At 37.4% G+C, this 17442-nt stretch overlaps 2 protein-coding genes across 4 annotated transcripts; one reads left to right on the top strand and one right to left on the bottom strand.

Annotated features, from left to right (window-relative positions):
- Positions 1 to 1800: 1800 nt before the first annotated feature.
- On the top strand, positions 1801 to 11142 carry LOC131310247 (type 2 DNA topoisomerase 6 subunit B-like). The gene is made up of 12 exons (XM_058337167.1): positions 1801 to 1919; positions 2070 to 2178; positions 3446 to 3529; positions 4325 to 4351; positions 5243 to 5351; positions 5432 to 5507; positions 5649 to 5669; positions 7513 to 7709; positions 8722 to 8869; positions 9825 to 10017; positions 10169 to 10299; positions 10675 to 11142. The coding sequence occupies exons 1-12, from the start codon at positions 1884 to 1886 to the stop codon at positions 10975 to 10977; spliced, it is 1434 nt and encodes a 477-aa protein (XP_058193150.1). The 5' UTR covers positions 1801 to 1883; the 3' UTR covers positions 10978 to 11142.
- A 1101-nt stretch (positions 11143 to 12243) lies between these two features.
- On the bottom strand, positions 12244 to 15081 carry LOC131310245 (uncharacterized). 3 transcript variants are annotated; one of them, XM_058337165.1, is made up of 3 exons: positions 14872 to 15081; positions 13334 to 13661; positions 12244 to 12463 (listed from the first exon to the last, which is right to left on the bottom strand). In XM_058337165.1, exons 1-3 carry the CDS (start codon positions 14962 to 14964, stop codon positions 12453 to 12455), a joined length of 432 nt encoding a protein of 143 aa, XP_058193148.1. In that variant the 5' UTR covers positions 14965 to 15081; the 3' UTR covers positions 12244 to 12452. The 3 variants fall into 3 exon arrangements, with proteins under 3 accessions (XP_058193148.1, XP_058193147.1, XP_058193149.1); XM_058337164.1 differs by having other exon boundaries at positions 12244 to 12455; XM_058337166.1 differs by lacking the exon at positions 12244 to 12463 and adding an exon at positions 12913 to 13134.
- Positions 15082 to 17442: the final 2361 nt, after the last annotated feature.

The raw sequence follows: 17442 nt of genomic DNA, 5'->3' as shown, positions 1-17442 counted from the left end.
TTGGTAACATTTTCAGATACAGCTATATTTGCATTCGGATTTCAATAATACTACAATCACAAACGCTTTCATACAAAAATTCTCTTATGTTGAGTGTGAAGCCACAGGCGCAATATATGCGCATCGCGTGTGAACTCCGCACAGAATTGTTCGGATTTGGTGTATGAAAGCAAGCGTGGATAACGTTTTTTATGTTTCGTGTGCAAATTGACCTTGTAAATGGCGTGACACTAAAGCAGTCTGAGCCTGACCATAAAAATGCTTAGTTAATTACTACTCCAGTATGTGTGCCGGTCAAAGATGGCGTGCTTTTAATCCCATTTGGTTTTGTTAACAACCCATAGGGCATCTTTTTAATGCTCCTCATCCTAACTTAGGTATACGAACAAATTTACGTGAAAAATTTGCAGAAAGGTTTAACTCCATCACTAATTTGCGAACATTCTAATTAAAGTCAAAACAAAATTTTAGGCAACAAGCGCTTTTAAACATGACAACATGACGTTAGGCTAATTAAGCCGGGATGGGCCCAAACTATTATGACCGCACCATGCCAAGTTTACGTCAATAACCCAGAGAGAGGTTTAACTTCATTGCTGACTTGCGAGCATCCTAATTAAAAATTTTAAATCAGGACAAAATTCTAAGCGGCAGGCTCTTCTGGGCAGGTAGCATGGCGTTAGGCTAGCTAAGTGGGGATAGGCCCAAACTATTATGCCCACAACCATGCCAAGGCCCATAGACCTACGTTAGGCTAATTCATTGCTAAAGCCCAAGGCCTACCGTTTTGTACCTACATCGGCCCTTTCCCATGAAAACATTTTCTCACCCAAACTGCTTTGTTTGGAACTTGCGGAAATAAAGGGAAAAAAAAAAAGAAGGAAAATTAAAATTTTTTCCTCTCCCATTATTTGGTTTGGAGAGAAAGGAGAGAAAACAGAAAATTTCTAAAATTGTGTATAGTATATTTTCCCTCCCATTTTTCTTTAATTTTCCTTTCCTTTCCTTTCTCTCACTTTCCTTATTTGGAAGTTGATGAAAGTGAGAGAAAATTGAGAGGAAAATTATACTATTCACACTTCTAAATTTTCGTATTTTCTCTCATCTTTCTCTCCGTTGTTTGGCAAAATAAGTCAAATAGCTTATTTTTGTCCTTATTTAATTTTGTTTTGCATTTGTTAGTTTTTCGTCGATTTTTAGGATTATTGCTTCTTCATGACGAGAGAAATCTAAAAAGTAAAAATTATTATCAAAATCCAATTTTTTTGAATAAAGACAAAAAAAAGTTAAGTTTTCTGTTTTTATTCAAAAAATATAGGTTTCTATCGTAATTTTTTACTTTTTCAATTTCTCATGTTATGAAGAAGCAATAATCTTAAAAAAATGACAAAAAAAAATTAACAAATGTAAAAAAAATTAAATAAAGAAAAAATTTATGCCTTGTTCTCTTTGCTTTTCAAAAAGTATTTTTTTAAAAATTTCCCCTAGATTTCCCCTATCTTCTCACTATTTTCAATATTTCACTCTCTATCTCTCTCCATTTATTATCCATACTATTTAAAAATAATAATAATAATCAAAACACAAACCAAACACAGCATAAGCCATTTGACTTATTATGCCAAATGAGGCGTAAATAATGGGAGAGGAAATTTTTTAGGGAATTTAATTTCTACACTTCATTTTTTTTATAACCACATTTTTTTATTTTAATGTTGAAAGTGTACTTTTTTTTTCTTCTTTTTTTTTTTGTTAAAAGAAAAAAGTGACAAAAGATGGAGTGTATAAAGCTCAAAATAGAGAAATCACAACACGCGGGAAGTGTTCTTTCATTCATCAGTTTCAGTGCGTCTGTTTCTGAGAGAGAACAACGCAATAGAAAAATGGAGGTTTCTTCAGTTCAGCAACTCTGTGAACACGTGAGTAGCTGCTATCTGATCTCTCGAGCAAATCCAAATGATGTTTTCTTCCGAACTTGCAAATTTCTGTTGGCTTCGTTGTTTGATTTTTGATTCTTCGTCGTGTTTAATTTCACATTCTATTCTATGTATTTGACAATATTGTAACAGTTAATTTCTTGTGCAATTCAAAGATGCCGCATGTCCGACCACCTCTGTAGACTCTCAGTCCTTCTCAAATACTCTCCGTCGTCCGATCCTACTCTCGTTCGAATCTCAGGCAATAATCTCTCTCTCTCTCTCTCTCTCTCTCTCTCTCTCTCTCTCTCTCTCTCTCTCTCTCTCCATGTGCGTGTGTTTTGATTTGGTATGTACTGTACAGGTTTTATATAAACCATATGCACGTCAATGCATGTAGGCAATTTCGGATTTCCCTAATTTTCCGAAATATTTACTTTCAAAATGGTCACAGGTTCTAGTTCTACTTGTGGACTTAAACTGAGTTCACGCAATTTTTTTTTTGTTTTTATGTCTTTGGTAATTTTTGTCTAAAACTTACCTTTCTTAATTTTTGTTTAGCTTTTCCTCGTAATTTTTGGACTGAAGTTGAAAGAAATTCATATAAAACGATACTGTAGACAACAACCAAAAATATTATGCTGAACTCATTCTCAGTTATCTGCGCTATTTTTATGGTTTACATGTAGTATAGATGACATGAAGACGTGTATGTATGTATGTAAGTTATTTTCCCTAATCATTTACGGTATTTGCTTCCAAAATGGTCTCAGACTCTCAGTTTCTTCTTAGTTAGTTATATATCTTCCTTTCTTTCAGATACGAGGTTGATGTTGCTTGTCCTTAGTGTAATAGGTTTTACGTACTGCATTGCCGTTTTGATTTAGTGAGAATTGAGGGGGTGAAATAGACTCGGTTATATCGACCCAATTGCTTAAACGTGTGGCAAGTGTCGGCGATTTTTGTCGTCTAGTGTATGGCAAGGATTATCCTGAGAATTTTTTGCTTGGGATGTTTTGATAAACTCTAGAAGCAACGTTAATTTGATGTTCAGGCTTAGAAAGGATTGAGAAGTAATTAAACAAATTGTGGAGTTGAGTTGTTCACTAATTTGAAGGTAAATAAGGATCTAAATTTGGGTATGTGTCGATTTCAAATGAGGATATTTTACTTTGTCTCAGTAAGAATATTTCCCATTAATGTTTGATTGTTTACTTTTGAATTTCAAAGTTGAGTTTGGGAGCTTTACCTGGATGATTTCAAATGATCATTTATAGCACTATTTTTCATTTTTCATCTTAAGGATCCTTTTTGTACATGTATGCTACCGAACCAAAGTTTCTCTCGTTCTATTCAAATCCATAATCTACTCTAGTGTGTCTAGTGTCACAAACCACCCAACCACCTCTATTTTTGCTAAAATAGAATTTCTTTTCAAATCCATAGCTATCCAAATGGATTCTACAATTTTCTTAATGGGCAATTGTTTTGTAACAGAATGAGACTTTTTTTGCTTTTACCACTAGCAGTTTCAGATACAGGCGTCGGGAGCTGCTTGGAGGAATTTCAGTGCTTGAAATATGCAGTGGATCCTGCTTCAGCTGAAAAATGGGGTAATGTAGAATGATCCAATGTGTCAATATATTAAATAAGATTGTATTCCAATGTCTATCTTACAAAAAGTTGAGAAGACCGATATGTAGCCTGAATTAGAGCTCCATAGTCAGTACTAATTTGTGATGTTAAAGTGAAATAGATGCTTAGGGGGAGTGATGCCTTACACTTCAAATTGGAAATGGAACTTGTAAATTTAGTACTTGAAGGATTCGTGCTGATGGGAGAACCAGAATTGAATATTAAGTCAGCCTCTCTTGTTTTGACCATTCAAAGAGTGCTATTAATGCGTAATCCCAGTAAACTAAAAACTCAGGACTTTGTAGTATTGGCTTACATACAAATTCTAACATGTCATTGATGAATCGATTTCATGTTACTTTGGTCTGTGCAGTAATCAAGGTGGTCCTCATGACCCCTCCCATTATCTTATCTTCTATATCCTTTCAAGCACTAACAAGCCATTGCTGTTGGCTCTCTGTGATTTATTTAGTTGAAAATTACGAGGGAGCATTTAGTCTTGGTAAAAAGGTAATTTGTCAGGTAGTCCAACAACTGCAACTCTTCAAAAAACTTACCAAGTCAACCACTTCAAGAATGCCCATGCACATATGATAGAATGATGCACCAATCAATGTATTGATGACGTGGAAGCCAGTAAAATTATGGATAACTAATAAACCATTTGCATCTCAAAAAAAACTAATAAACCATTTGAATTTAGTTTGTAGGAAAGCATTGTACTGGTATTGAATTTGGGTGGTCTTTCTGACATGATTTACCATGCATTGCAGATGGAGTGCTTTCTCTTACAACTACCAGTAAGTGCCATTTCATCAGAGATATTTTTCTTTTGGGTTGACAATATTATATTCACGTAAGCTTGAGACATTGTCAGTTTAATAAACTTGTTTATATCATTGGAAGGCAGTGCAATAAAACCCATTTCATTTTACTAGCTGCACAGGAAAAGTAGGGGCAACATAAGCTGTGGCTTTAAAGATTCATGCACCTGTATCTTATTTTTCGTTGGCATTTCTTCACTCTGCAAATAGCACAAAGAATTTATGTGTTTACGTTTGGGCAAATTAGAGTTGCCACCTGCCGGCGATGCTGTTTGTTTCAGTTATCGTTGTTGTTTGGGTGATCCAGAACCGATATCACCAACTGCAACTTGTGTCACGTGGCCACACTGTAAACCGGAGCCACCTTCCACAACTGTTTTGCACAAGTTTTCGCTTGAAGGGAGGGTGGCCCAATGGATTTTGCTCTTAGCTTGAACAACCTAGATATCCTGATCACTTCGTCTATAAGGCTGCATGCTTCATTGGTCTTTGTTTGTAGTGCTCCTCTCCTCTATCAGGGTTTCTTGGACATTAGTTACCATGCTCCTTGAGATAAAGGTACAAAGACTTTGATGTTTCTTCCAGCAAACTGAAGGATTTTCATACTTTTAGAGCACACATATTTGATTAGTTTAAATTTTCTGCAGAAAAAAGTTGATGGGAAATTACTCAAATCATCGATGAAGTTATAAATTCTTAATCATACTTATCAAAATGTTGTAGCATACTAGCGGGCCAGCCGCTGTTATTATTAATAATGAATCAAAGTAATACACATCTTCCTCTCTTTTGCCCCAAGGGTAAGGCCCTTAAAGCGTGTCTTTATGACTTCTCATTTTCCTCTGCCCTTATTTGTTTATACAACAGATATTACTGATGATGAGATATATCAATATCATCTGAATCTAAAAGAAAATGTTCCCACGAGAAGTCTCACAAAGCTACCTTCAAGCTCTAAGAATGGTGCAACATTCAGGCATGCTACTTGCTACAATTCTTCCTTGTCATTCATTTGTGAACTATTTGTCAACAACCTGCTAGTTATTTTTCTTCCAGTGGAACTGAAATGAATCTGTCCATATTTGGAAGTGTTGATGCCTTACTGATGAAGCTCACACATTTTTTGGGGAAGGTAGATTGCTGCATCTCAAATCTCAAAATTCATGTTCCAAGCAACTTATGCTTCTATCTCTAAAAGGCTAGCAATTTCTGATTGTTTCATCCATTTTTGCTTTTTGTTAATATGATGTCTTACTTGTGATTGTTTTTGCAGACTGTCATTTTGAAGATTCCCGTAAGTTCAATATACTACCTTCAATGCTCTATGATTAGACTATTTCCCTGTTCTCTATTTTCTTGGAAATGATGAAGGCATTGAGGTTTTTGGACAATATCAGGGACCTTCTGACATTTCTTGGGTAATGGCTGTTGAATTCTTACCTGGTCTTATTGGATTGGCAGATAAGTCTAGCGACAGAAAATGGAAATACCATTTCGAATCATACTCTCAAACTTTTCTCTGCGTACCCAGCGCCAAGTTGGTTTGTCTGCATTTTAACATCCCCTTTGGCTCTTACTATTCATTACATTGACCGCAAAAAGGATGTTGGAACATAGGCATGTTGCCTCTGTGTCATGACTCATACGGTGCATGTCACTTCTTTAGGGTTGCCAATTGTTTTACCCCATTCACTCGTGGCACGTCTCTCCTTCCATCCATAACAAACTGAAATGGGTAAACTTTAGTTCCAGATTTTTGAAAATTTTCTTTGATCAGGCGTCATCAAGTTTCTACCAATTTTTTGGACTAGTTTGTTTAATGTGTAGTAATATACTTTAAATGTTTCTGAAAGGCACCTTGAAAAAGGCAATCCTCTTGTTATAGTACGACTATAAATCCCAATGTCATCATAGAGATGTCACTTGTGTCATGTTTTTTGGATCTCAAGGAAGTTTGGAAAAGAAGCTGGTACAAATGCACCGAAATATATTCTAAAAATCAGAGATAGAATGGTTAAATGAATGGGAGAATCTTCTAGCTACAAACTGGATGTGCAACATCCATGAGATCGTATTGAATTTTGCCCCTTGCATTTTCTCAAGAGGTTTCTCTTTCAAGAGTGGCTGCTTAGGAAAAACATCCTAGCTGTCTCTACACCCCTACCTCCTTTATCACTGAGCGGTCACTTAGGGGCCTTAGCTGGGATCCGGGCTGTTTCCCTCTCGACGATGAAGCTTCGTCTCAATGGCCAACGCCAACTTTGACCCCTGTTATTTTGAGGTCATATCTAGTATTCCAAGTTTGCCGATTTGGTACCTCTCTCGCAACCCGCACCAAAACAGTGCTTTACCCCTGGATGTCTAGCCGACTGCTGGGCCTCAAAGCATTTCGGGGAGAACCAGCTAGCTCTAGGTTCGAGTGGTATTTCAACCCTAACCACAACTTATCCGCTTAGATGATCAGTTGGTTCGGACCTCTACTTAGTTTCACCCAAGTGTCATCCTGGTCATGGATAGATCACCCAAGTTTGGGTCCATAAGCAGTGACAATTGCCCAAGGAAGACTCGCTTTCACTGTGGCTCCGGTGGGTCCCTTAACCAAGTCACTGCCTATGAGTCGCTGGTTCATTCTTCAACAGGCACGCGGTCAGAGCCCCGGGCTCCTCCCACTACTTGGGAAACTAGGCTACCAACCCATTGTTCTTTGTCCCACTTCAACTTGCATATAAAAGGGCACTCAGGTCTCCCTACCCAACAACTTGACTGCCCCTGAGCTGGGGAAGGTCACAGAGTAAGAGCACCCAATGATTGTTCTGTCCATACTCTAGATTTTTGGAAAAACTAAGTCTCGCATTTGTGTGGACATTGTCACCAACTTTTCGTCACAACAATGTTTAAATACACTCACAGCAGTTAGTCAAAAACAATTATCCAGATCCAATATCTTCTGGTCATGGAATCTGATAAAAAAATAATAATACGGAGTAATAAATTTTTGCAGTTGCAACTTTGACATAGTCTTCCACTGATTGTTGTGCGATCTGGCATAGTGATGTTATATCATGTTTTGTCAGGCCTGGATTATCTTTGGTGCGACATTGAACCTGACTTGCTGATTGTTTCTGAATCTTTTCTAGAATGTTGTAATTGAATTGGCAGTCGAATGCGGTGATATTCCTGGATCACGATGTGAAAAAATTGTTCCAGCAAAAGAATGCAGTGTTTTATCTTCTGCTGCATCCAACATTGAACGCCTGAAGTCCGGACTCAAGGAATATGTTTTCAAGCATGGAAACAGTTCAAGTGACATCTGTCACTCTTGCTTCTCCGATGGGTGAGTGCCAACTGGATTCATACCAGCTTCCCGTTTATGTTGTTGTTCCAACTTGTGTTGATTTAGAGTATTGCTGTAGTTGCACCACTGCTGGGAGATATTCTTCACATAAGTGCTCCTGAAAAGTTCTCTCAACAACTCAGCCCTTTGGATTTTTCTTTTTTACAATTGTATTGTACTCGGAACCACTTTTTCTGTTGATTTGTACCACCATGTCTTTTATTTCAATTTAGTCAAATAGAAACGCTAATTACACAGCAATCTGAACTTGATGTTGATCTGAGGTGTTACTTTTGTATTGAATCCTTATCAACTTTCTCAAACTGTTCTGTTAACCTCCTTGTCAACAAAATCTAATGTTTTCCTCAATTTTACACCTTGCAGATGTTGGGGAGTTGAAGTTATATTTACAAACGAAGTTTAAACATTTTGATTCGTTGGAAGCTACCACATCACTTCATGATGACCGTCTGTTCAAGTGTCTTCCATGAGTCAAATTTTTTGTTTTAAGAACATTCAAATCATAAACTTGATCAATAGCTCAATTCACTTCCTAACAGCTGACTCGGATCTTAGACCTGAGCTTAGGAAGGCTTTTGATCTATGTTCTTGCAAAGATATTTGTCTATAGTGGTTAACTTGTCCGGCATGGCAACCTTACATTTGGTGAATATGGGATAGTGTTCAGTCAGTTCTGTGTTCTTCTATGTTTGTCATGACCTATTCTGGTTAATTATAAAGGTTTTATTATCTTGCCCCATATCGTTTATAATCGGTGTTTTCAACCTATAGCATCCGATCAAAAAAACCCATAGCTAATTGTGTTGGACGTTGTTGTTTACTTTTGCAATGAAAACCAATTTGTTTGTAACAAATGGACATGATTAAGTACTGGACTGTATCTTGTACACCATGTGTTCGTTGACATTACAGATTGGACAATATGTGTGACCTGTAAGCCTTAATTTAACTATGGCTTTAAGTTAACTGGATTTTCTTTGCATATTTTCAGGGTGCATCTGAAGGTTGGAAGTGGGGTGGCTTGCTGCACAGAAAGCCACAGAAATAGTGGACAAAAGATGGAAGCCGTGATTATTATTAACGAAGTGTCAAATCCAACCACTCCCTCCTGCTTCAGAGCATGTGATGCGAAAACAGAGGTTGGAAACTTGGAATTGTGTTTAACAATATGTTATTCTAAGGGAAGTTTGGAACTTATGGAAAATAAAATAAAATAAAAAATTTGTTCTTTCATTGTTTGGTTTGGAGAGAAATAGGGGAGAAAATAGAAAATCCCAGTATTGCTTACAGTGAGATTTTGTGCAATTATCTTGTAAATATGTGTTAACCACCAATTGACATGGCTATATCAAAGGATTTTAGTTAGTGAGACGGGAAAGAAAATGTTAGGTTTTTCTACTCCGGATCATCATCCTATTCTGTGGAAGCATATTTTGGCTGTATGACCAATTCTCAGTCCTTTTGGCTGCCATTGATTTTGGTCTCACACTCCACCAAATCTACTTAGCAAATCTTAAGGACTTGTACGTCATAATTGATCTGCTATCAGTATCTTCTTTTTAATCGGGCTGGTCATTGTATCTTACCTTATTTCTTCGGGTACTCTGAGCAAGCTCTTGTATATATTGCTCATCCAAATGATATGGCGTGGAAGTACCTAAGATTGGTTATTGACTTGAAACATAAGAACCAGTCTGATAAGACAATTGGGAAATAAGTAACAAGAAAAACTTACCTGAGAATCAAATTACATCACATTACATAGAACTGTACTAACATTTATGCCATTTATGTACTTGCGTTTATACCAATACAGGCAATAAAAGCTATCCATGCTGGAATCCTACGTGAGGGCATGCGTTCTTCTCGTATCTGTTCCTCTGCAAATAACTATTATGATCACTCCTTGTGTTGCTTTTTTTCCCCCAACATGTTTCAATTATAAATGGAGTAAGGGAAAGGGAAAGAGAGAAAGGAAGATACGCGTATCATTTGCGTTTGTGCCTGGGTTTTATTTACTTTATGAATCCAATCAAGTTATGTCTGCCTGGTTTATAATGCTAACTTTCTGATGATCCAAAACACTCTTTCCAGGTTTTATATTTCAAGGACTTCTCACCTTGTTCAATTTCCCAATCAGCTCTGAACGGATTGACAAGCATTGACTGGAAAAATTATGGGTTGTCTTTGAGGAGCATTGCGGATCAAGATGGCTACATATTCCTAGAATGGGAGAACTTGCCGGCAAATACCCATGTTGATCTTGTCCTCCACTGTTATCATAAGGAATATCCATCGCATATTTGTTATCATTTCTTTAGCATCTTCTTTTGATATTACATGAGAGTTTGCGTCATGTCCTTACATCCTAGTTCTTGTTATTTTCTAGTTAGTCTACCCTTTGGCACACATTTTGTCTATCCCTTAACGTGCTGCTAAGGTCATGCTGCCATCAACCCTGCACAAGACTCGTCTTGAACGAACAATTACGCGAAAGGCTGTTAAGCTTGCATTGAATGATTTGAAGGATAGAAACACAGGAGCTCTTCTCAGTTCACATGCTATCAAGGTCTCTCTCTCTCTCTCTCTCTCTCTCTCTCTCTCTCTCAATCAAGAAAGAAAGAAAGAAAGAAACCTCAAAGTTAATGGGATTTGGATTTGGATCTTGGCATCCTTTCCCTTATACACTAAGGCTATTATTATGGAAGGAGGACTTTGATAAGGAAATGAAACATGATATCATTGGGCCGTGTCTTGGATTATGGAAGGACTTTGATAAGGAAATGAAACATAAAATTCATTTCTTCATGGTCAAATGATATACTATCGCTCGAATTCACGATACAAACGCAGCTTAAGTTACAATTGGGCCGTGTCGAAGTTGCAATGAGTACTGAATTCTATCCATACTGTGTAGGCTCACATGTTCTGTCCTGATTCTCAGATATGCAGTTATGCCCCTGATCTTGCAAGAACAATTGCGGGTCTGGTCTTGTCTTCTAATGACTCGCTCTTCCAAGGAGAATGCCTTTCTCTTCTTGGGTTACAGCCTCAAGAAATCGGAGGAAGAATCGTTGAAGACTGCATCAATGAAAAGATTATCTCAGCTATAGAGATCAATGATAGAAAGCCTCAAACAAAACGCGAAGCTGCACCTTTTCTTTTTGAAGATGACTTCAACCTGGAACCATATGTCGACGACGACGAATACAAAGGCAAGGAAGTTTTTAGTGCGTTAGACCTATAGAAAACAATGTCTGCGATATGCCATCACTCGCTTTAGGTGACTAGTATTTTTTTTGATTGCATGACATAAGTTACATAATGAAATCTAGATATAGATGCTATGGTAATGCGGTTGGGTGTTCACGTATAGGAGCAGCCACTTTGTGCGTACACCAAAATAAGCCACGCAATTAATCGACTCGTATAACCCATTAATGGCTAATACCTGTTATGCCATAGTGATGTGTGGATCTAAAATGTTTTGTTAATGGCAAGGTCTTTCACTTGAGGGCTCCAAAACACTGGCGGAACCACATTAAAGCTTGTGGGCCCTGCCCCGCGTACTTTTAAACACACTCAATTAATGATTTTACTTTACTTCAATTCCTATGATATTAGACAACAAGAACTGTGTGATATATTGAATGCATTTTCACTTGCAAATGTCTCTTAAGTCAACAAAGGTAGCTCAACCCATAAAATCAAGGGATAAGCCCGGAGAAAGAAAAATTGATTTGCAACTTCGTGTACAAACACTAAGTAGGTTAGGATCGTAGAGAGAATACAAGACACAGGATATATTAGGAAGACACTGGCTTTCATTAACTTAATTTTTACAAAGGTGAAGCTCTCCTTTTATAGACGGAGTAAGGAGGCTTAAATAGAGTTTACATAATTGGTGCCCATCCATTTTTCTACTACATAGTACATCATCTAAGACTTTTGTTACTGGGCATTTACTACGTTTATTTGACTATACTATTACAAGACTTTACTTTACAGGCATTTATTACTTTACAGACTTTCACCCCTCTGAAAGGGAATGAAAAGACCGATACGCAACACACCTATTAATATTTCTGTACTGAATGCAATTGCTTGCACATATTCATTCCTCTATAGGTAAACATCTATTAATTTCCCTCTCTTTTCCTTGCCCAATCTTTCCCTTAACTAAGATCCCAAACACTGCTATCGTAAAGCATATATAACCTTAGGATTACACATTAGGAATTTTAGTTTGAAATCCTAAGGGGTTGATCAAATGAGAGCATGGCAACATGGGATTTATTCTTCCAAACTCGCACAATCGATTCACAAGCCAATACAATAACTCCCGGGCCAGCCTTGGTTGTTGATTTCAACGCTCTAGGATTAGGTAAGTTGTGCATAATATAGTTCGGACATTCTGTAATACTCCATAAAACAAGGGATTTGAGCATGAAAGAAATACTCCCAAGGCACAAAACATGATTGTTATTTCTATAAAAAAAAAATTTAAAAATAATAATAATAATAATAATAATAATAATAATTAATAAATAAATAAATAAATAAATTGATGGGCCACCCTCGTGTTCTATAACAAGGCCATAAAAACCAGCAAACATCATATTCAAACCTTCCTACATTGTATGAGAAAAAAATGGAAAAAATATATATAGATAAAAGCTGCATCCAGGATCACGCCACCAGAACGTGTTCCACGAATCCACATCACTTCATGCCTGCAACCAGACAAAAACAAAAGGAGCCAGATTAGTAAAGTTGAATGACATAAATTGCAGTCCATCGGTTAATCAATGGTTATTCAACTTATTCTAAGAGCAACTTCAACACATTCGTCAAATTTGTTATCAAAAAAAAAGTACTTTGTTGAATTATATTGTCATTTTGAAGACTAATGTTTTTATTTCTAAAACTTGTGACGCCAACCCACTCTTCAAATTTCATGTATCTAATTATCTATCTTTATGTCAAAATCATAAATAATAGAGCGACCACCATCGATCTGAATTAGAAAATCCACCCAAAGAAATGAAACGGAAATAAAACACACATCAAGCACCAAAATTCTGAAAAACCTTCAGGTGAACTAACTCAATTTAAGATAACCACGAAATTGCTTAGGTGAGTTGATATGTGGAATTATCTTCTTTCCCTCCTTCAAAGAGGGAACCACCATCTGAATTAGAATATCACCCAAAGAAATGAAACGGAAATAAAACACACATCAAGCACCAAAATTCCGAAAAACCTTCATGTGCACTAACTAAATTTAAGATAACCGTGAAATTGTGAGAGTTTGCACCTCCGCATCATAAGAGTTCAGTACCCCAAAACTGAAATCCTAGATCCGTCTTTGTAGCAACATAATATGACCAATCATGTCAAGACCCTGATCACAGGCGTATGAAACTTCAACACAGTAATGCATGATGAAGTAAGTTTATGATCCGAAATATGTACTTTTTTCCAGCAAAGTTTCATAATTGTTTGATTGAGCATTTCTGGTCCTTGCATTTTTGTTTCAACCCTAAACACACGAAGAGACCTACACAAGCTTCAGAAATAATCTAAGAAAGAAAATACCTTACCTGAAGATTCCAACGTAACTCTGATTATCTTTCTTTTGAGCTGTTCCCTAAACTCTGCAATCCGTTTGTCACGCCTTGCAATATCTTGGTTACGCTTTGCAATCTGTTCCATGCACCAAGCAGTCCGTTTCTTGCTGCAAGCAGTCTGTTCCACAACCACAGCAATCTCTTTTTTGATCCTTGCAATCATCTCGTCTTGCAAGGCAATATGTTCCTTGAGCTTCACAACCACTTTCTCTGCCGCTAAATGCCTTTCCATGTTTTCATTCGCCCTCTTAAGACTTTCATTGGCTTCAGAAAGTATATTATACGATGCTGCCATGTCCTCCTGTTTTTTTTTTTTGGCAACACCACAATAAGTTCAGCTCAACAATTGCTTCAATAGGCTCTGATCTAGTTCGCTATCAATTACTTTTAATGATCAGGAAAACGCGGTTTCAGTTGTTCTCTAATTGAAGAAATCAATGAAAGAGTGTTCTCAAGTAAAATCCTTGAGAAGTTAACCCCTCCGCTCCCCTCCCTTGTCTTGCCGCCTCAAAATCATCAATTACGCGAACCAATCTGTGTGCGGATTAGGGAATCTCTAACAGAGTGTTTTGAGTTTCGTGCTTTCGTTTTGTCTGCCTGGGAGATGTGTAAAGTTTAGTTGGAGCTGTTGATGCTACTCCTTGTTTTGGTTGTTCGATCTGTTCTAACAAAAGACTATATCTTGGTTTGTGTCCTGTTGGTTGTATTAAGGAGGTGCATGTGTCATCCTTGCCGCTTTCGAGTTATGTGGCTATGAAATTTTAACCTACCCAGAAACCCCCCAAAAACAGAAAGAGAAACCAAAAAAAGAGACACAAAACAGCAGCAGTAATAGGGAGGGGGGGTGGGGTGGGGTTTCAAAGGCCTTGAGAAAATTTCTATAGATTCACAGAAGTAAGCAAAAGTTAGAATAAACCCTAAAGGATGAAACACAGAGAGAACAGCCCTGGCCTTTAGGAAGCTAATGAACAAAAGATGACACAATTCGACACAAGAAATAAAACACACAAACACCAAAACGACACAAGAAATAAAACACACAAACCCAAACACCAAAACACGCGCATACACACACACAAGATAAGCGCAAAAACACGCGCATACACACGCACACACAAGATACGCGCAATTATGTAGATGAATCAAGAGAGAGAAAATCTATCTACCTATCTATTTTATCGGTAAAGGGAGAGCACAAGTTGGTCAAGTTTGCGTGGACAAAATTCTCAGGCTGTCTCATATTTTCACCATACCCGCATTGCCCTTCTAACTGTCACAAAATTTCCTTACTACACCACGTGTTATCCCCAAACTAAAATTGTTTGACTTCGTAACTACCTAAAGGATAATAATGCCTTTTCTCTTTTTTCGAACTGAAAAAAAGTTGCATTTATATTTCAGGTTTTTGTTCTCTCTTATATTGATTTTGCCTAAATTAAATCAAATTGCACACGTATCGGATCGCATGTGCCCAGCCGCTAGTCAGAGATAGAGATATAGAGAGAGCGTACATCATCACTCATGTCTTCATAGTCGTCGTCGTCCTCCTCCTCCTCCTCGTAGTCGAATTTCTCGTGATTCTCCGTTGAGTCCGTTCCTGCCATCCTCTCTCTCCCCGATCTGCTCTGTTTACAAATTAGGTTACAAGGGCAGGGATAGGTTTTGTTTTGGAAGTTGAGAAAAGACAATGGGAGAAAATTGTTAAGTAAACGAGAAATCTCTCTCTCTCTCTCTCTCTCTCTCTCTCTATCTATCTTCTCGAAATTTCTTATACATCACTACTCCTCTGTGGGAAAAAAATTTCAGTGCCGAGTCGGTATCAAGTAATGCTTGCTCGCACATCCGAGCCGTCCATTCTGTGTTTGAACGGCTCAAATTTGGAGAGAGAAAAATAAGAGAGAAAGTGTTGGAGTAAGATGAGAGAGAAAATGGTGGAGGGAGAGGAGATAGAGAGTTTCAATCTGAGCCACCCAAAAGTGTGTCGAACGGCTCGAATATGTCCAACGGATATCATGTAGGATATACCGGTTCGGAACGGAAAAATATCTCCCTTTGTGGGTTCCAAAGTAAGAGAAAATAAGAGAAATTTTTTGAGATTAACTTATTCACGGAAGAGTCGTGATTCTCTTATTCAAGGAAGTATTCACTATAATTTCGTTAAAATGATATTCTCAATTTTTTTTTACCATCGTTTGGTTTTAAGGGAAAGACGAGAAAAAATAGAAAATTCTAAAATTGTGCATAGTACATTTTTCTTTTCTTTTTATCCTATTTTCCTTTCTCTTCTTTTTTTTCCATTTTCTTTAAGTTCCAAACAAAGCATAAATAATTATACAAATTGCTATATATTTTTTTTAATTCTTAGGCCCTTTTCGGTTAGGGGAAATATGGCCCCTTTCCGCTATAATTCATATTTTTTAAGTACTTATTTTCTGCGTTATGAAATAAATCATTCTCTCACAATAAACTTTTAATTTAAAAAAATAAGTACTTATTCAATTTCCTTTTGAATTTATGAGTTTTGTTTCCCTTTTTGTGAATTTTTTATTCATATCGACGAGAGAAATCGAAAAAATTAAAAATTATGAACCGAACTAATTGTGTTGTGAAAAAATCTGTCATTTTTCGCTATTTTGTCTTTATTGAACTTTATTAAGGTTTTGATCATTATTTATTTTTTAGATTTCCATTGATAAGACGAACCAATAATCCATACAAAATTAACGCAAAATTAACAAAACGATGACTTCAAAAGAGTAGATTTTTGTTTGATCGGAAGTGATCGTCCAGTGTGCGGGCAACATGTACGTTCATGATCAATGGTGTTAGTCTACAGTAGTAGCCAACAGTGACGGGCTACAATAAATTTTTGGGTGTCCAGTAGGTATATTCCACGTGATACCGACTCGATATATTCGGGCCGTCCAATACACTTGTGGACGACTCGGATTAAAACTCTCTCTCTCCTCTCACCCCAACATTTTCTCTCTCCAAATCCAAACCGTCCAAAAACTCAATGGACAGCTTGGATGCACCGAGTGAGCACCACGTGGTACCCGCTTAGCACAGAAAATTTTCCCGCGGTTTTGGCGGCTTTTTTTGCTGAAATACTCAGTTTAAGTTTGGGTCCAACAATTGCTTGTGAAAAACAAAATCAAGATAATGAACAGAAGGAATTGCCTATGTGAGTTGGTATGTGAAATTACCTAGGTGAGTTGGTATGTGAAATTACCCTCTTACCCTCATTCAAAACAAGAGGAAACATTAGCAGATGGGGCTACAATGCCTCAAATTGTGCATCTTGTATCTGTCACTTGAAATTCCCGATTGTCGTTCTCTTGTTTTTCTGGGGTGATGCAATATTGTCGTGCTCGAAAAGAGACGACCTAATCTATTTCTTCAAAAATTGTCACTAGAAGGCCAAGTATGTTGGTGGGGATAATAAACTTCAGCCCCAGCAATGATGTCTAATTCGCGATTTAGTCGAGATGCGCGTAAGCTGGTCCGGACATGCAGTTATTAAAAAAAATGATGTCTAATTGACCGAGGGAAGAACTCCATCACGTTACCTAACAAGTCCGCCAACACAAACAAAACCAAAGCCAGCACATGCAGCTACTACATATCATGATCTTCGTGGGTGAATTTCCAGATTAACCAAGACTCCTCACAAATGACCAAGGATCAAGCAAAAATGAGTTTGAATGCAACGCGTTTGTGCTTCCTCGATCAAAAAAAAAAAAAAAAACCTGCCGAGAAACCAGAGTTATATGCTGAATATGGGGTTTTTCACGGGACTAGTTACATGACAGTCGTTGCTCTGACAATCTCGAATGGAGTCCTGAGGAGCTGAATCCACAAAATTCACCCCCTTTGAAGGACATTAGGTATTTACAAAGAAAAACACCAGAGCAATGACTACTTGTCCTTCAGAAAATACTTTAGGTATTTGCAAAGAAATTTTGGCATCCCAGTTCCAGGGAAGACAAATTAACAGTCAAGCACCACAAGAATGAAAGGAATCTATAAATAGGCACAGCATCTTCAACTTTACGACAGACCGGAGCACCGTGATTCATGCA

Source organism: Rhododendron vialii, chromosome 12a, assembly GCF_030253575.1.
Source record: "Rhododendron vialii isolate Sample 1 chromosome 12a, ASM3025357v1".
Classification (NCBI taxonomy): Eukaryota; Viridiplantae; Streptophyta; class Magnoliopsida; order Ericales; family Ericaceae; genus Rhododendron; species Rhododendron vialii.
The sequence above is the reverse complement of the archived record's forward strand: the minus strand, read 5'-3'. Positions and strand labels throughout refer to the sequence as shown.